This window comes from Anguilla rostrata, chromosome 4, assembly GCF_018555375.3.
Source record: "Anguilla rostrata isolate EN2019 chromosome 4, ASM1855537v3, whole genome shotgun sequence".
NCBI classification, from domain to species: domain Eukaryota; kingdom Metazoa; phylum Chordata; class Actinopteri; order Anguilliformes; family Anguillidae; genus Anguilla; species Anguilla rostrata.
Window position 1 is genome coordinate 11,323,029 of NC_057936.1, and position 19,404 is coordinate 11,342,432.

Consider the following 19,404-nt stretch of genomic DNA (forward strand, 5'->3'; position numbering starts at 1 on the left):
GTGGGCCCGTTAGCACGTAGCGGCATAATTCCGGTTGATGAGGTTTTTTGGGGCGTAACCGAACTGTCCTCTCGCTCTGCGCAGAGCAAGCCGGACCCCTCGGAGCTGGGGAGCCCCAAAACCACGGACGACATCGTGCAGGAGCGCGGGGAGGACAGCCGGGCGGCGCGGCGGCGGCACAAGACGGAGAGCGTCAAGCAGCAGTGGAGCCAGGAGAGCAGGCCCCGGGCCGCCGAGCTGGAGCAGACGCAGAGGTCTGAACCCCCCGCCCCGAGGGTCTCCACCCGCCGTTTTCCCCAAAAAGGGAGTCCGGAGAATTACACTGGCAAACGGGGGGCGGGGCTTGCGCACGGTGTGGGGAATGCGGGCAATGTACATGCTGTGTAAAAAAAATAAAAAAGAGGGTTGTGTAAGTCACTCTAGATGGTTGCTCTTGATGAGAGCGTCTGCTAAATGCCTGCTGTGTAATGTGATGCAGCCGTTGGGCTGAGAATGTGGTGCATTGACGGCGGTTTTGTCTGCGGTCCCACAGGAGACATGTGGCCCAGCTGGAGGAGGGGGACATAGGGACCCTGCATCCGGTTTACCAGAGCACCTGTCAGCCATGGGTTGCATTCATGGCCAAGTTGGGTAAGGTTGCAGGGGGTGAGGGATGGGTGGGGGGGGGGGGTCTCTCATTCCCAATTTTTCTCTGATAGGCAGCGACTCTTGGCTTCTCTCTGTGTAATACATTTTGTAATGAGCTCCTGTCTCTGTGGCTTTCAATAACAGGGTGCCCCTCCATCCAGCAGTGCACGGCTGAGATTGCCTCTCAGTTCCTGCTCCCCTCAATCCTAACCGAGATTGTCAATCTGGTCAGCTCCCTGGCCAGTGACACTACAGTGAAGGTATTCGAAAAGACAAGGTGAGTCTGTTCTTCGCCTCCGGTACAGAAAATCTGTTGTTCTCTCAAATGAATTGTCTCTCCAAATCCCTGTTGGATACAACGATACTATGGAAATGTGTGAAAGTCTTGCCCTTTAGACTGCATTACGATTTTATTGTAATTCCTTTACTGAGTAAAATTATGTCTTAAGTGGCTTTCATGTCTTTTATGTACTTAAACAGTGGTGTTTAGCACGTTGTCTCCTATAATGCACTGAGCAGAAAAATGGCTTACTGATGAAGGATATTTGAGATATTTTCATGGTTTCTGATGACCTGCCATCTTTAAAATGTTTATAAATTCATAATTTGTGAATGATTACTATAAAATGAATCTGATAATATGTATAGCCTCTGGAAATATAATGCTGCTGTGCAAGCTGCTTCGGAGTTAGGTCTACATTAAAGTGTATTTATTTTATTTTTTATTTTTTTTGCTTTTTTAGACCATGAACCCTGAATGCCTTATACGTGTCATCGTAAAGCCGATGGGTTATTAGATTCATAGTCAAATATTCTTCATCACAACAAAACTGTCTTGGGCCAACTGAGAACGTGCACTAAAGCTGAAATAGTGCGAAGACGCTGAACGTGAGCTACCGCAGTGGGGTCTGATTTACGCTGTTTTTATTCCGTAGTGGCCCTCAAGGAGACACTTTCATACCCCTGCCACTCATTCATCACCCCGGCAACCCTCCTGGCACTGCCAGGCACTTCATCCTCATTGGACGGAACTTCCACCAATGGCATTGCAGCACGGAGCAAGGTACGTACCCTGGTCGGTTTGGCCTCTCGTCTGTTTTGCTTGCAAGTTTTTCATTTCAATTCATAGCCATCGTGTTTTCTTGAACAATGCTGCTGTCCCCTTGAAGGTAATATTGTTTAGACCGAGACACTCAAAATGGCCGTCATTTTACAAGTAATGTTTATCTTCATAACTTAATGTTCATTAAGAGAAATGTTGGTACTGATTAATATTGATACGAATTGAATCCAATTTTGTTTGATTTATCATAGAAAGCAAAAATAAATCCAAATTTGCTGCAATTGCTTGGGTTTGGGTCAATCTGAGTCGCTTCGAAATGCGAAGCTCGCAACAAATTTCTTCATTGCCTAGTTCAATCACTGAATTCTGTGGTCAAAGGTTTTGCTCTGCTTTACTAACTGCTCTTTAAGGCAGCATTAACAACAAAAAGGAAAAGCTTATTAACAGCCGCAGTGCTATGGCTAAATAACACTGTGCAGTAGTGTGTATCGCTTCAAGCAACCCTAACACTACTCACTTCAATTTCCCCCCAGTGCTCTCTGGAGTATTTTGAGCTACTGACAATTTAGACACTCTTTCTTTCTGTCTGCCAACCCCTTCAACTGCCAGCTGCTTTGTTTTCTGGCCTTTCGCTCTTTTAATAGCGGTGGCTGTAGCCTCCTTCAGAGGAGTGACTTCCTGCGGACGAGTGTCCTCGTCTCGCCGTCTCCCTGTCCTCGCTTACGCCTTAGCTTCCCCCGTCTGCCCAAACCGAAAGAAAGCGCATTGTTCTCCTTACAAAATCCAGTTTTTATTTGCCAGCATCTCGTGCCGCTGCTCTCTCTCTCTGTCTCTCTCTCTACCTCTCCCTCTCTCTCTCTCTGTCGCTGTCTCTCTCTCGCTCTCTGTCTCTCCCTCTCTCTGTCTCTCTCCCTCCCTCCCTCCCTGTCTTTCTCTTTGTATCTCTCTCCCCCTCTCCCCCCTCTCTCCGCATCCCTCTCTCTCTCTGTAGTGTTAACCGTGTCCATGTAGTCTGTTTCACTGTCACTGCCTGCCATGCCTGTGTCTGCTCATCTCTGTTTGCCCACAGAAGACAGTTCAGATGAGGAAAACACCCCTGTGCTTAATAGGTTCACACGTAAGTCTGGCCCCACACAGCCTGAACCAAGCATTGGTGGTGGGAATTTCATTTTCCTATTTGTTTTATTTATTTAATTTTATTTTTTTTTCCCCTCACAACTAGGTTTTCAATTACATTTTGTCATTCTGTGCTGCTTTATTTTCACTTCCTTGTTCTGTTGTGGAAGGTCGCGGGGGGGGGGCAGAAGGGGGAAGAAAAGTGAAATGAAACAGAATTGATCTTGCCTCTGACATCTCTTTAGGAGCAGTGCCACCGCGTGCCCCGCAGTCACAAAGTAAACCTCCCCGTTCGAGCAGCGGATTTATCATGCCGCGGTATTAAATTGGCAAGCCCGGAGAACCGGCGCCGACGTCGCGCTCTCGAGTCGCTGAACTTTTTTTTCTGATGTTTTGCTTGTTTCTTGGTTGCCTTTTTTTTATACTTGCATACATACATAAACATCTGTAGCTTTTTTTTAATGTATTTATTTATTTTTTACACAAAAGCTGCAGTTTAAATTTAAAGTTTGCAGAAGTTCGGGCGCACCTGAAACGCCGCGGCTGAACTTACTGTGGCAGGAAGGGGAAATGAGTAAAGCGGCTTCCGCTGAGTTTGATTTTACGGGCGCATTAACTTCGCAAACTATATTTTCAGAGAAGTGGCACCACGTCAAGCCAATTTCAGCCGGTTTATGATACTCGTTTTTCATTCCGAACTCCGCTGAAGGACAGTAATGTTAAAATAAACAATCAGACTCAGGTCTCTCACTCATAATGTAACCCGGCAGCGTGTTGTTGGACTGGAGTACCCATGATGCTTTATGCTTTTATGGAAGCTTATGCGACGCAATCATGACATTATTACTCATCTCCTCAGTCTGCTATGCGTATAGCTGACCCATCGCCAGAATTGGATTTAGTTTTGTGTGTCTGAATGCGTGCATGCATGTGTGCGTGTTCATGCATATTTATGTATATTTCTACATTTATTTATATTTATACATATGTATGTATGCCTACACACACACACGCACACATAACCACACGTGTACATATGTGGGGAAGCCGAACGGTTGCATCCATCAAACTTTAAACAAAGCAAGAGATGTACATGGTTTCACCATTAAATAGCCGGATAGCCTCTGTAATTCTATGGCAGAAACATTTGGTTAATCAGCAAAAAGCCGGTGAGTGTAAACGCTAGATAACTGAAGAATAGCAAGTGTGCTATCTAAGCCCTTTCTCTCCAGCACAGCGCACTCATTCGGTGATTTCTTTCCATCTATTCAGCGGACCGCGCGTAATGAAGGGAATGGGAATTCCTGCAACGGGTTTTGTTGTGAACGACTGGAGGGTAGATTGATATCACTGTCGCTACCTTTGAGAATATCTATTAGATCTTGGGCAAGTTGTGCTTTGGGTTATGTCTTGTGGAGAAGTCAGGGCACATTTTCTCCCTCCCCCCCGCCCCCCACTTATTTTTTAATTATTTTTGTTTTCAGTGCGCATGGAAATTCTTTATCCACAGCTGCTAGCAACGTGTCAGATCTAAAGAGCTAGTGTACATTCGTTTCACAGTATGCGTCACTTCAATGATTGATTTTCGGAACAGGAGAGACTCTGCCATGTTGCACAAAGGTTATTCCACGTGGAATCCGTAGCATGTCAGCTATTGCAAAGGAAGGCCTCGGAAAAGACAAGACGGTGACCAGAGTAATACGTTTTCTTCACCTGAATTGTGTACAGGTCGGCTGCCCGTGAAAAGCAGTTTTTATACCCAAAAAAAAATCAACAAAGCTTACATGGTACTAGAGAAATCAATTCTTACTGTGAAATAGTTTCTGCAGTCTTCAGAGAGAATGGTGTTGCGCCTAGCTACCCTGGCATGCGCACAGCTCTCTTTTTAACGGTTGTTAGGGGGGCAGATGGCACCTCACTTCTCCATTGCAGAACAGATCACCGGTAACTGCGCAGTTGTGTTTTTCTGTTGCTTAGCATGGGCCTGCGTTGTGTGGATGAGTGTGAATAGGTATAGGATATATAAATGATTGGAAATACAGTTTCAAGTTATACATAATCATGTGCAATGATGACTCTGAAATTGCATCACACACACACGCACACACACACATGCATGCTCTCATACATGCACACATCACTTAATTGCATATATCCTTCTAAATCTATAACACAAGCTGTATTGGATATCAGAAGGAACACATATCATTTCTTTGGGAAGCCAAATTGTGGGGAAAGAAGCTTTTTTGTGCAAAAGGTAGCACTGACTTTTTTATTATTTTTATTTTTTAAATCTATCATTTTGTACTACCGGGCCCCACTTGTATACCCATTGGGAAGTTCAGTCAAGATGGAGGTCAAGGTGGAGGCTTGGGTTGCATTGCTAGTGGCGCAGAGGCAACAGCCACGCAAACTGGCCGCACAGCCTGTATCACTTGAAAGGAAAATGGCGCCTGCTTTTGACTTGGCGGTGCGAGGTACGACACGAGCCGAGCGATTGATTCTCTAAAGCCCTTACCGACATAAAGGAGGCCTGATTGGCCCTAACGCGTTCCCGTCACGCCGGGCGCTAACGGCGACGGCCGTCGTTTGTGTCTTCGTTGGCGGTCCGCGCGGGATCCTCGCACGCCCCCGATAACAAACGGACCGTTTCGCCTGACGCGGGTTTTCTCGCCTCTTTTTGCGTGATTTATACGCGGCGCGAGCCGTCGTGATTTATATTCAACGGCCACGTTATTAATCACGCGAAATGTGGGAAGCTCGGCCTTTAATTGGGACATTCTCAAACGGCGCCATTTCATAAGCCAGCTGCGGTAGAGCGCGTCGGTGGCACAGGGCGACCCCGTTCCCTTCTCGTAGACGTCTTCGGCGTGTAGCGCCCGCCCAGCAGGCAGTGGCACGCTCTGACTTTTGGACTCTCCCCCCCTCCCCCTGCCATTGTTTGTGAAGCTCACAAGGGGTTCCAGCGATTTGAGGCCCTGGAGCAGAGCGACTGGTTCAGCCCCGGACAGGCCTGGAAGGGCGTGGCCCCGAGGCAGAGGTTCCTCATCATTCACATCCTGGACAAGAAGGTGAGGACAAGAGGGTGGGCGGGGCCGGACGCGGGAGGAACCGTCAAACGCCTCGAGGATTTTCGTGTAATGAGTTTATCTGCTTGCAGGGGTTTGGGAAATGGTTGGTCTTATTGCACCACAGGTGCAGCACGTGGCCAAAAGTATGTGGACAAAACCTTGTCGTATGACTCTTCCTCTCTCGTTTCTCACTCTTCCTGTCTCTCTACATTGTCCTATCCGATAAAGCTGAAAAAAAAAACCCATAAAAAGGTATATTTTTAAAAGACGGTCAGAGGGGGATAAACACAAGCTGGGAGGGAGTCTGTAGGGTCGTCGCGGGAGCCCGAACGAGAGCTCAGGTGCCTGAATCAGCGGCCGAGCCGCGATTAATCCAGCCGTCTATTCTCATCGATCGGCTAAAAAAATTAACAAATAAAACCGAGGCTGCCGATCTGACGACGCCCGTAAATGGTTCATGCAGATTTATGGTCTGCTTTAGCGAAAAAAAAATTTGACCGGTAATTTGCTCCGAACAAAACCGGTTCGCTGAGTCATCAGCCGCGCGTTACACGACGGGGAAGGAAGAGCGCTTCTGAAACGAAGAGCCGATTCGTATTTAAGCGAAAGCGGTGTGAGCGGCGTGCTCCCCAGACTCCAAATCGGGCCCCTTCCGCCGTCATGGCGACGGGTGATTGATGTGACGCTGAAGCGGGATTCGCTCTCGCTGTGCGGCAGTATTATGATGTAGCGGCTAGGTACAGGAAGTGATGTCGCCCTCCCTCTCTTCCAGGTGACGCTGTACACGTATAACTGGTCGGTGGACCTGGGCGCCAGCCTGAGCCGCGAGCTGAGCCGGCTGGTGCAGTGGCAGAACGCCCGCTCCCACGCCGTGCACTGCCTGCTCAGCCAGAAGATGGGCCTCTTCCACCACTACTGCTTCTCCGACACGCCCGCGCACGAGGACCTCAAGCAGGTGACCGCTACAGTGCCCGCTCAACCTTCACCTAATGTACGCATATGTGTACGCACACACACACATATACCCACCTACACATAGATACATAGATACAAGGGCATGCACACACACGCTCACAAGCACTTCACAAGACACTGCTACCTGAGAAAGGTATTACACATGTGCATTTGTGTTAGGCAAATGGCCCCCTGCATACGTGTGTGCGCGAACACATGCTGAGACTGGAGCGAATAGCATCTTATGGCTTCGAGACTCCAGGGTCCGGTCAGGCGGGGGTGCGCCAGGGAACGTCAGGTAGGCGCGCGGATTCGGTTTCGAGACGGCCCGACAGAAGCACTGTCGTCAGCTGCGGAGCAGGTACCTGGAACCTTCTCCTGTTGACGCGTCCGCGCCGCACAGGCGTCGGCGGAAGCGAGGGGACCAGAAGGGCGAGGGGAGGGGGCGGGGCGGGGGGCAGGGGGCAGCCGGCCGCATCCCCTCCGGAGATCCGCCTCACGAAGCGAGCGGGGCCCGCCGGGGGGGGGGGGGGGGGGGGGTTTGGCGAGGGCCGCTTCCTCCCGACATATGGCGCGGGCACCGAAGCGAGGCGATAAAGGAACAGGGAGAGAGAGAGAGAGGGAGAGAGAGAGAGCTGGGACGATGCCCGTAATGTGGGCCCCTCCCGGAGCAGTCCTCGCACCCCCCCCCCCCCCAGGCTTGTGGAAGTGATGGAGTGACAGTGACAGGCAGATGTCAGGGACCCCCCCCCGGTCCCCCCCGAGGCACAGAGAGCACCTCGCTTCCACACCAGCAGGTTCCCGCCTCCTCTGTCTGCGCACAGCTGGCGCTGATTGACGGGGAGGGGGCGGGCCCTCCGCCACCCTCCGACTCCGGCGAGATGCGGATCTCCCGCTGACGAGCGGGGACTCCTCCGTGCAGCGACTGGGTTCGGGGGAAAAAAATAAAGGAAGAAATCCGTTTTTCTTTTGGTCTAGTCTACGGCCAAGAAAAAAAAAATCATTAGTTTGTGTTCAGTATAATATTGTAGTTATTATTTGCAGTCGATCAAAGAGAGTGGGGTGCTTTCGCTGTGGTTTAAAAGGTTCCAGAATAAATTGAAGTTTGCTGTTGAACAAAAGTGGAGTGCTGTCATAAGACTAAAAAAAAACAGGTCTCCATTACATAAATATAATGCAATATATTATAAATGTGAGCTTTCTTTTGACAATGTGATAATATAAGGATGATACAGTGTGACATATTGCAGTATTTGATAGTGGTCGTAGTTTGTACATATTCTGAAGTGCTTGTGTGTCATAATAACATATTTTATGCCAATATATTCTCAGCCCTCAGTCCAAGGATTGTTTTTGTGCATCTGATTGGCAGACAGCATGTTCCAGAAGCTGATCAGTCAAATGTATGTTTCAGCATTGATTTCACAGGCTGCTTTTATTTGTGGGAGAGGTGCTAGAAACCCCTTTTCTATCCTTTTGCTTTTGGCAGCCGAACCATTTTCTTCAGTTACCAGACGCCCTGCGCCCATACAGGAAGCGCAGCTACAGAGCGCGGGCTCTCCTCCAATCCCGTTTCTCACAAGCCGGTCGCTTGATTGAAGGAGAGCCGCGCCTCTCAGCGGCTAACCTGTAGGCTGCCGACGAGCAGCCAGGGGGCGCTCGCGCGCTAGTGAATCGCGGAACCTTCTGGCAACCGATGCAATCGTAGTAGTCGAGTCCTGCCCCTGCGGTCTCCCGGTCAGAGTCTGAAGCCATCGCGTAGCCCTGACAGGAACCAGCGACGTCCTGGCCGTGTGGTTCAGTCGCTGGAAGAAAGCAGGCTTTAAATGCTCCTCCACTAGGGGGCAGCATTCGTCACCCATTGTAACTGCCGGTCGTCAATGCACCACGACCCAGTTTTCAGAAGTTGTTTCCTCCTCAGCCGTACCTACTTGAGTCAGCGCTGAAACTGAGATTCTTTCATGTGTTTTTTCCACCCTTCAGTCTTCCTCCTCATCCTCCTATTTATAAATCCGACTTTTTAGAAGCCGTTTTTACCGGAGGAGCACAGCGGGAAATCTTTACTTTCCTACTTTTTTGCCCCAATCTTCCCCTGTCTTCCCATTTTTAACAGCATTGACTGGAACTGAAATTAAATTTATCAGGAGGAATTGACTAAGGTAAGCGGTTTATTTGAGAAAGAAGCTTGCGTGGATGTACAACATGGTGGCTCAGCACTTGTGTTCATTTATGTGAGATAAATTGACTTAAACATAATATTTGCGGTTTATGTTATATTCATTTCAATAAATAAAATAGTTATGGTATTTATCTGAATTTTGAAAAGTTTTTTTCAAGCTAATGTTGAATTATCCATCTTGCAACCGTGCCCCTGAAAGTGCATCTGCTGCAGAAATCTTTGTAGCAACTGCAAAGGAAAGGGGACCTCCATTTAAACTCTCCCTGAGAACTTAGCGAGCCCCGGACCTCCCTTCCAAAGTTCTCAAAGTTCTGCATTTCTCTTAACCCAGTTTCCCCAGCCTTCTCCCTGAATCCATCACCACGAGTCACACTCACGCTTTTTTTCTTCGGGAGGGGGCGGGGGATCAGGGTTTTTTTTTTTCCCCCGTTGAATGGGAGCCTCTCGCCAGTGGCCTTCAGCGTGACCGGCCAACTTCTGAGAAAAAAGAAAGGACGAAAGTCGCTTCCCCCTCTCATTGCTCGCTTCTCAGCCCTCCTGCCCTAACGCGTGCGGACAGAAGGCAGGCCCAGCACAGCAGAAAATTCGCCCGCGAAAAAGGGCATCATCTGTCGCCGTGCGGACACCAGCGCCCGGCTTGGGCCCTCCGCTCGGGGGTTCACGCGAGCAGAGAGGAGGGCACATTACCTCCGCCCGCGTTGACGAGCGCACGGCACCGCTGTCCGTTCGCATCCGCCAAGCTTCGCCGCTCCGTCCCCCCGAGCGTGGATAATCCCGCTTTCGAACCCCGAGCCCGTTGCGCGGCCTTTTATCCCAACCAGTAATCAGGGAAGATTCTTAATTGGACCCCTTGCGGGACTCCTCTCGCTCGAGCTGCGTAGCTCCGTCAAGTTTTTATTGGTCGCGAGCACGAACGGTCGCCACATGAGGTCCTCTCAACGGTTCTCTCCTCCTTCCCCGCCCCCCCCCCCAGGAGCCCAACCCCTTCCTGAACTCCACCCTGGAGGCGGACGCCCTCCTGCGCAGTCCCGTCCCGCCCGTGCCCAACAAGGACCAGGGGAGGCTGAGCAGCTCCGGGCGCGGTCTCCCCCCGCTCCCCTTCCCGCCGGAGCTGGTCCCCTTCGACGAGGCCCTGCGGGACGTGGGCGCCGGGCGGCCTGTGGACCCGGCGGGCGGGGCCGACATCGTGGCTCGTCACGGAGCCCAGCTGCTGGAGATCAAGGCCGCCGAGCGCAGAGGTCAGTGATTGACGGAGGGCCGAGATCGATGCCCTAGGGCAGCGGTAACCAACCCTACTCCTGGAGATCTACCGTCCTGTAGGTTCTCACTCCCAACACTAACAAAGCCCGCCTCATTCAACAGCTAGAGAGCTGCATGGAGGTGCTAATTAGTAGTTAATTAGAGTCAGGTGTGCCAAATTAGGGTTGATATGAAAACCTACAGGATTGTACATCTCCAGGAACAGGGTTGGTTATCGGTGCCCTAAGGCTATAACAGTCACATACATGCTTAAAACAGGCCGCATATTCTACATAGTGTTCCAGATGTCTCACACATTTTTGATCTCTAAAATGCCTGACCTTAGGATTTTTAATGATCTAGTCACCCAAGTATATTTTATGCAGTACTTACTTCAGATACATTAGAATGTATTTGAATATGATCTGTTTGATGTATTGATAATGAAGGCAGTCAGGAAAGTCATATTGGTCAAGAATTCATGGTCTTTATAGTATGCTGGTTATGTTGTGGTCTTTACTTTACTTATATGAAATGCAATGGGTTGTTTTAAAACCATACCCATATACTTGTTGTGGAAACAAAATGAAAAATCTATGTTTAGAGAACATGGTACACATTTGTTAGAATATAATGAAACCTATTTGCAAATGATGAAAATTCTGTGGTGTTGCTTTTCTAGCTCTGTAATTGACAGGTCACTGTTGGGATGAGTATTGTAACTGGGTGATAAGTATGCATCCTGTGAACTCAAACATTATAAAAACAAAACATGTTTTTCCAGGGCTCACACCAGATAACAGCTTGGCAACAAATTAAATTTCGTTTATCTTCTGTCCCTGCACCGGCATAACACCTAATAATGTCTGAATTGAATTATTTAGCGCCAGTAAGATGCGTTATGAAAGAAATGGGTCTCTGCGTGTCACCTTCCTGGAAATTCATCCTGGTTTCTGTTTCCGAGTAGGAGGTTTGAACTTGAACTTAACCATGGGTGTTGAGAAAGGAGGCAGAATTTTGAAAGTGTGATGGGAGATACGCAGGGCTTTATACGCCTCAGAATTAAAGTGGATGTCGAGTGCTGTCCAAAGCAAAACCGTTTAACTGGGAGATTAGCAGGGGGGCCGTGTGATACCTCCACCAGTTTTGGGTTTCATGAGGTCTCGCTTGCCCATCACAGCAGAAGAGGCCTTAGGTTGAGGAAGAAGACCGCAGCAGTGCTACAGTAATGTAACAGGAAGGATGATAATGTGCTGTAGCATTGCGATTTTGTCATTTTCTCTGGCCGTCAGAAATGGAGAAGCAGATGAAGATCGAGAACCTGTTTGTGACGTGGCAGCAGAGATCCGCGCAGTCCAACATGCCCATCACCGTGAGTACCCACAATGCAACGCAACGCGCCGCGTGAGTGAATCCGAGAAACCTACGGGCTAGAGGGCCGAGGGACCGTCTGTCATGTACTCTTCAACTGTTTATGTCTCAACTGCCTCCCCAGCTGTATCTGTACGCGGTCTCCGACTCACTCCACCTTCAAATTGAAAATAAAGTTAAATAAATTTAGAAAGAGCACTTTTTTTCCATCCTTGAATTCTGGGAATGTATGCTCTTCATTATCAAGAAAAGTAACCTCTTAACAGAACTGTCAAATACTGAAAAAAGAAGCCAAAGTTGAGCTATATTGGAAAGCTTCAATTTTTGATTTTGGTTTAAATTGATACCGCGTTCAAAGTACAAAAAAAAAAAGATAATTTCCTCGTGCGTATTACTGCGTACGTCTTCTGAGAACGAAAAAAAAGTCAATCCTCCCCTTTGAAGTTAATGAGACGGGAGCTGTGAGCCGGTGCCTTTTGTTCCAGTGCGCGGACAGGCCGCCGCGATCAGCCGTGAGATCAGTGTTATTCCACCTCGCGCTAGACCAGATTAATCCATCACGGCCCTGCGGGCTGTCAGCCGGCACATGCGGCATGACCTGTGCGCGGGAGGGAGCCCTCTCCGTTCGTCAGCCCGATTCCCCGGCGGCCCCGCGGCTCCTGATTCCGCTATCCGCCCGTTCCGGACCCCCTGATTGATTGCGCCGTTTGATTGTGCGAAAGTGACAGGCGAGCGCGTTAGCGTGGATCTGACGGGGGCCTCCTCAACCCCAGGGCCGCGCGGGGGGGGGGGGGGGGGGGGGGAGATTGATATGTTAATGGCACCCATCTCTCTCTCCCGGCGGGCTTTCGCCGGAGGTTCGTTTATGGATCTCAGACGGGCTGAAACGAGCCTCCGCGTGCGCGTCGGAGAGCACGAACGCCGCCGCGGCTGATATTCCAACCGTCCGGAGCCGCGGAAATCCTAACCCCGCCCGGAGAGAGACGGGGAGACGAGCGGTTGCCGAAGCGTCGGTTTCAGGCCGTCTCCTGGTCGACGTCGTCCGCTGCCGCAGCGCTACTGCAGGGCGCCCCCCCCCCCCCCCCCCCCGTCGGGTTCGATTTGACGCCGGCGCCGCCGTGTCGCCCCTTTCAGGCGGCCGACCTGGACACCCTGAAGCAGTCGTCGCGGCTGGTCCACTACTGCGCCACGCCGCTCCTCTTCGACCCCGTCTTCCGCAAGCAGATCCAGGAGGAGCAGATAATCCACCCGCAGGTCAAGGTGAGGACTCCCCCGTGCCGTCCCGTCTCAGCGACAGGGCGACCGTGCCCACACTCACCGCCCGTTTTTTCACCACCCAGGTGGTGCCCTCTAGACCCCCCCCGGTCATGTCCTCCTTCCGCCTCACCCTTGATCGAGCGTTGACGTAGACTCTTTTTTTTTACCGCTTTCCTTCTCTGTCCCGGCCCCGCCCTCCGGCGTCGGTCTGGCAGAAGCGGCACCGCTCCAACGACTCCACCGCCTCGGGGCGGGACCGCAGCTACAGCACCGACTCGGCGGAGATGCTGCCCTGCCGCCTGCGGGAGGAGCCCTGGCTGCAGGACATCTCCAGCACCTTCCTGCAGCAGTACGTGCAGTACCTGCAGAGCATGGGCTTCATCCTGGTGCAGGTCCGGCCCCAGTCCCCCGCACGCAGGTAACCCTGACCCCGCCCACTTCCGTACTCTGCAAAGGCAGGTAACCCTGGCTCCTCCCACTTATTCAATCTGCAAAGGCAGGTAACCCTGACCCACCCTTCCTTACTCGCAGGCAGGTAACCTGACCCGGCCACCTCTACTCTGCAGCGTACCCTGACCCGCCACGTCATACTCTCAAGGCAGGTACCCGACCCGCCCCTTACTCTCAAGCGTGACCGACCCAGGCCCACGTTCTTTACTCTGCAAAAGCGAGACCGACCCGACCCATCTACTCGCAAGGCTGGACCTCCCCAGCCCACTTCCTACTCTGCAAGTGTAGCCCTACCCCCCTCACTTCTCTTACTCTGCAATCTGGTACCTGCGCACCCGCTTCCTACTCTGCAAAGGCTGCGTAACCCTGACCGCCGCCCACTCTTACTCTCAAGCGGACCCTGCCCGCGCCCACTCTTACTCTCAAGGAGGTGACCCTGACCCCGCCCACTCATTTACTCTCAAAGGCAGGTAACCCTGACCCCGCCCACTCATTTACTCTCAAAGGCAGGTGACCCTGACCCCGCCCCACTTCTTTACTCTGCAAAGGCTGGTAACCCTGACCCCACCCACTTCCTTACTCTGCAAAGGCTGGTAACCCTGACCCCACCCACTTCCTTACTCTGCAAAGGCTGGTAACCCTGACACCGCCCACTTCCTTACTCTGCAAAGGCTGGTAACCCTGACCCCGCCCACTCATTTACTCTCAAAGGCAGGTAACCCTGACCCCACCCCACATCCTTACTCTCAAAGGCAGGTAACCCTGACCCCACCCCACATCCTTACTCTCAAAGGCAGGTAACCCTATCATTTTCCTGGCTGGTGCGCCACAGCACGCTGCGGCTTGTGTGCCCCGAGGACCGGGCTTTGACCGTGACCTTGACCTTTGTCCCAACGCAGCATCGCGCGAGCCCGGGCGGCCGCCTTCAGCTCGATGTCCACCGAGGGCCGGACGTCCTTCTCCTACAACAAGCAGAAGAGCGAGGACAGTCCGAAGGTGAGCGGCCGTTCGGCCACGCGGCGGGAAAGCGTTTCTCACGAGCGGCGGCCGAGATGTCACGGGCTCTCTCTCTCTCTCTCTCTCTCTCTCTCTCTTTCTCTCGTTTTCTCCCTCCTCCAGCAGAACAGCGCGTCAGGGACCGCCGCCTACCACCTCCAGCGGGCCCTGCCTGGGGGAATCGTGCTGATGGAGCTGGCCTTTCAGGTGAGGTGACCGAAAAGAAACACAAGTTTGGCCGCCATTTCTCGCTCCTAACTCTGGTCGTATGGGCTCATGACCAAAGATCTCTGTCAGTCCAACAAAGACTGTCTAGTACATATTAGCATCAGTTCCAGCACTCTCCTATTTGAAGAAGGAACAGCATAGGAAGATCCCATCGATGCACTGTGAGTTAAATATTTGTAGTTAGTCGGTATGTTTGTTGACCGCTTTGGTAAATGAGGATCGTGGTGCCTTCATTTTAATGACATCTGAGCCACTAAAAACTGAAATTGAAGCTTGTGAAAGCTTTTCTGAGGTCTGAAGGGCATTTTCTCAGAAGTTCCATGACGCACAACTTTGAAGTTGAAACGCAGTTTAAAAGGTGGATTGATCATTTGAGCAAATAGCCCGTAATTGAGTTTGTATTTCATCGGAAAATCTCGGTTTTACCTTTGACGCTGTGCCTCCTTCTCCCGGAGCCGGCTGCGTTTGTTGCTGTGAATGTTCTGTGCACAGGCAGGAACAGAATCTGCTCTCCGTATAACCTGAGTGAAAAATGAACTTCGTAATTCTATATGTAATTCTGTATATCAGCTTTGCCATGGTTGGCTCCATTCTGTATTTGACAACCACTAATAGTAGCAGTTATGGTTGTATTGTTGTATTGTAATTTTGGTTGTAGGAGCGCACCACTCTCCCACTTCACAGATAAATGCTGTACAATTTTTGCAATTTATGACTGGCGTGATTGATGTTTACTCTGTCGGTCCTGTGGCGCTGCGTGCGGTTGAGCGAGCGAAGGCCAGTTCTCCATCCCCCTCTCTCTCTCTCCCTCTCTCTCTCTCTCTCTCTCTCTCACCCAGGGCTGTTACTTCTGTGTGAAGCAGTACGCTTTGGAGTGCTCGCGGATCCCCATGGGCCAGACGGTCAACTCCCAGGTAACCCACGTTCGTCCGCGTTTATCCGGAAAACAAAAAATAATAAAGAGCCCGCCCCGGGCCCTTAGAGCCCATCTGCGGCGATCTTTCACCGGCGGGGGGGGTGGGGGGTGGAGGCTCCAGTTCACGGAAGAAACACGGTTCTGCCGATAAAACCCTCCAGATATTTTTTTCCAGGAGTCCGCCATCTGCACAGCAACCATTTTGCTTTCCTTCACACCACTTCAGGGTCATGTGACTCATGGCGCCATCCCTTCTTTCTCCTCCTCTCCGAAAATGTGCTTGTTTTTCCTGTGCGTGTTTACGTCAACTTTGACGCATTTCACTGGAGCCTGGCCAAGTTGCCTCTCAGCCGAAGTGTAATGAAGTCCAAATATTTTTAAGCCGCTTCCGTGTTTACCAGAAAGTCCCTGATGCCACTCTCCAGATTTTATTTATTTATTTCTTTTTGTTTAACCCTCTGTTACGATATTGCACTGCGTCAGGTGCTACAGCTGGTAATTAGTAGAACAGTGAGAAGATTTCTTTAAATGGAAACATCTGTTGTTTGCTAGGATGCCCCGCACAGGCATCAGGGGTGATTTGTCTTTGAATCCCACCTGACTGCTCTCCTCTCCCTGCAACTTTGTGTTGGAGAAACTGAATGTGCGCAGACATGTCTCCTAGCCATATTGCTGTGAGTTGAATGCAACAACAATGAATGGAAGAAGGTAAATTAATTAAACAGTTCATTCTTTAAGATAGGAAGATCATTTGGGAACATAAGGTGCGTTTTCACTTGCCCTTAACACTCACACAGTGATGATTAAAATTTCTTACACAATAAAATGAGCTGTTAAGCCCAGAAAAAAAAACACAAAATTATTTTGTACGAAGTGAAACGCAAGGACAAAAGGCATTGCTGGTAGATTGAACAGAGGCCTTATTTACTTTTATTATTGCCAGTAGATAAATGTCGGACTTGATAAATGTCACGTAGGGTTGCTGTTTAAAAAGGTAGTTTATGTATGTAGACAATGACAAAGACAATGACTAAAGAAATTGTTTCATTCCTACTGATGTACGTAAGTCATACGTTTCAGTTTGAGAATTTGTATTCTTAATTTAAACTTGAATCCAAACTTTCAGAAAGTGCTAAAAGTTTTGCATGTGCGCGCGCCTTGAGAGACAAATGCAAATGTTTATTTTCGACAAAAAGAGAAAGAATTGGGTGCGCTCCCCAGGGATAAGGGAACCTGTGTGGGAGCTCATCCGAGTTCTAAAACGACATGAAGTAAGCTCCCGAAGAGGAAGGAAGAGCAGCTCTTCAGCTGAAAACACACACACACACACACACACACACACACACTCACAGATTAGGTCGGCCCACTTGCTGTGCTTTGGTGTGTTCATAATTCAAATGAAAAGGTTGATAAGCTAATGTTCCAGCACAGTTTGGCCTTCATCAAAGCAAAGAGCTGATCCTTATACTTGAGTGAACAAGTGCTGGGGACAACAGGTTAAAATCTCATGGAGAGATAGTATTCTCAGGCAGATGAAAAAAATAGTAAATGAAGTAAATGATGGGATTTGTTGGCAAAGGACAGTTCTGTTTTTGGGTGTAACTCCAAATCCATGGTTTATTTATACATCAAATTTTGGTTTGGTTTGTATCCGTTTTTTTTTTGGTTTGTTTTGTTTTGGGTTTTTTTTGGGGGGCGGGGGGGGTGAGAAAAGGAAGAGGTAAAAACAGCATAGCCTAATTTGGGCCTCAAATTATTCAATTCTTTAGCAAGACCACTTTGGAAAAGGCACAAGGGCAAATCGGGGTGGAGTACGGGCAAAATTAAATTCAGCATCAAGCCCAAAAAGGCCATTGAAGACATCGAGGCCAAAAAGCACTTATCCCATTCAAACAATCACAAGTCATATGAGAAAGAAGCATACAAGTGCAAAACTATTCATACCAAAACTCTATATCGAAATAAAAAAATATTGCACTGGTACTGGTAAATATGGCAGGTAGATTTTTTTTTAAATTTTAACCATAACTTGTTTTACACCATGAAACAAAAATATGGCAGGTACCAGTAAATACAGTACTGAGATATTAGATGGTAGTTTACTTCTAGAAGTATTAATACGGATTTATGCAAATATTTGTCATATTTATATTGTATGCATACAGACAGGTGACAAAGGAAAAACCAACATAAAGTGTCTTAGTAAGGCTTTAGGCATCCACAAGCTGCCAGAACAGCTTCAATGTGCCTTGGCATAGATTCTACAAGTCTCTGGATGTCTACTGGAGGAATGGAACACCATTCTTCCAAAAGCTATTCCCTCATTTGGTGTTTTGATGGTGGTGGTGGTCCAAAATCTCCCATTGGTTTTCAGTTTGGTTGGGATCTGGTGACTGAAGGCCATAGCAACTGATTCCCATCATTTTCATACTTATCAAACAATTCAGTGACCCCTCGTGCCCTGTGGATGGGGGCACTGTCATCCTGGAAGAGACCACTGCCATCAGGATAGAAGTGTTTCATCATAGGATAAAGGTGATCTCTCGAAATAACTTTGTATTGTATTTAGCACACTGCCAGAAATGAGCAAATCATCCAAGATGAGCCATTATTAAGTTGCAATGCAGACCAATGTTCCTGAACACAATGAGTCTAAATAAGTGAATACTCAGTCAAGGCTGTCTGCAGTACAGTAACAGTATAGTAAACTCGAAATTGTTTGAACCTAGTCATTGAACATAATATTAACAATTACATTTTTGTTTAATGTATTTTGAAGCGTAAAGCAGCAGATTTAACAACATGTATCAAAGCAACTTCTAACTGGGATTATTGGCAGGTGTCAAATGTCACTGGAGTGTCTGGAGTACTTTTTCTTTTATTTGCTGGGTGACAACAGAACATTCATGAACATTCAGTCAAGGTTGTCCAGTGGCGTATAAACCAGCCTATAGCCTGGAAGCTACTTAATACATTGGCTAACGTAAGTCATCAAGATGGAGAGCCTACTGAATCACAACGTTGTAAGCAATATAAATTTTATGAGTCGGACCATATGTATATATGCATACGTATGGTACATTTACCATTTACCATGTATGGTGTTTGGCTAACTTGCATGAAATGAACGTTAGCTGTATAGCTAACTGGTTTCGTTATCTCGCACCATTCGGTATTCAAGTGATGTGGGCAAACTAGAGTAAATGATATGCATGGTGATTGAAAATCTCTGGGCTTCGCTGTTTGATTGGCAAGCGCGAGAGACACCCCTAAAACAAAGCGGTGCTTCAAGCTTCACGTCAGCACGAAGACTGCGATTCCCCCCACTGACTGGTTTTTGTTGCTAATTTCACTGCACAGTGTTTGAGCAGGGGCCCCCTCCAGTTCATGTTGCTCTACACATGCTTGGGTGTAATTAATGACCTTAATGTGGATAATCATCATAACCTCCTACCACCATCACTGACCTCTGTGTCTGTATTTTATATTTGTGTGTGACCTTGCTCTTCCTCTCAGTCGGTGTGTGTGTGTGTGTGTGTGTGTGTGTGCGTGCGTGTGTATGTGTGCACGTGCGTCTGTCTGTGTGTGTGTGTGTGCACGTCCGTCTATCTGTCTGTCTGTGTGTGTATATGTGTACACTTGTGTGTGCGTGTGCGTGTGTGTGTGTAAGTGTTTCTGTGTGTGTGTGTGTTTCTGTGTGAGTGCGTGTGTGTGTGTGTATGTGTGTGTGTAAGTGTTTCTGTGTGTGCGTGCGTGCGTGTGTGTAAGTGTTTCTGTGTGTGTGAGTGTGTGTGTGTGTGTGTGTGTGTGTGTGAGTGTGTGTGTGTAAGTGTTTCTGTGTGAGTGTGTGTGTGTGTGTAAGTGTTTCTGTGTGTGTGTGTGTGTGTGTGTGTGTAAGTGTTTCTGTGTGTGTGAGTGTGTGTGTAAGTGTTTCTGT

At 49.1% G+C, this 19,404-nt stretch overlaps 1 protein-coding gene across 13 annotated transcripts in view; it reads left to right on the forward strand.

The window, feature by feature from the left end:
• The window catches only part of szt2 (SZT2 subunit of KICSTOR complex), an 84,018-nt gene that overhangs the window by 52,073 nt on the left and 12,541 nt on the right, over window positions 1-19,404 (forward strand). For 6 of the 13 annotated variants that reach the window (XM_064330610.1, XM_064330615.1, XM_064330617.1 and 3 more), the window contains 14 exons: window positions 85-254; window positions 533-630; window positions 772-904; window positions 1,563-1,690; window positions 2,760-2,807; window positions 5,756-5,877; window positions 6,650-6,832; window positions 9,984-10,248; window positions 11,542-11,621; window positions 12,755-12,880; window positions 13,093-13,295; window positions 14,227-14,323; window positions 14,447-14,530; window positions 15,391-15,465. In XM_064330610.1, the coding sequence (XP_064186680.1) occupies window positions 85-254; window positions 533-630; window positions 772-904; window positions 1,563-1,690; window positions 2,760-2,807; window positions 5,756-5,877; window positions 6,650-6,832; window positions 9,984-10,248; window positions 11,542-11,621; window positions 12,755-12,880; window positions 13,093-13,295; window positions 14,227-14,323; window positions 14,447-14,530; window positions 15,391-15,465 (1,812 nt within the window). The remainder of the gene's footprint in view (window positions 1-84; window positions 255-532; window positions 631-771; window positions 905-1,562; window positions 1,691-2,759; window positions 2,808-5,755; window positions 5,878-6,649; window positions 6,833-9,983; window positions 10,249-11,541; window positions 11,622-12,754; window positions 12,881-13,092; window positions 13,296-14,226; window positions 14,324-14,446; window positions 14,531-15,390; window positions 15,466-19,404) is intronic. The other 7 variants (XM_064330613.1, XM_064330618.1, XM_064330619.1 and 4 more) reach the window with 3 other exon arrangements.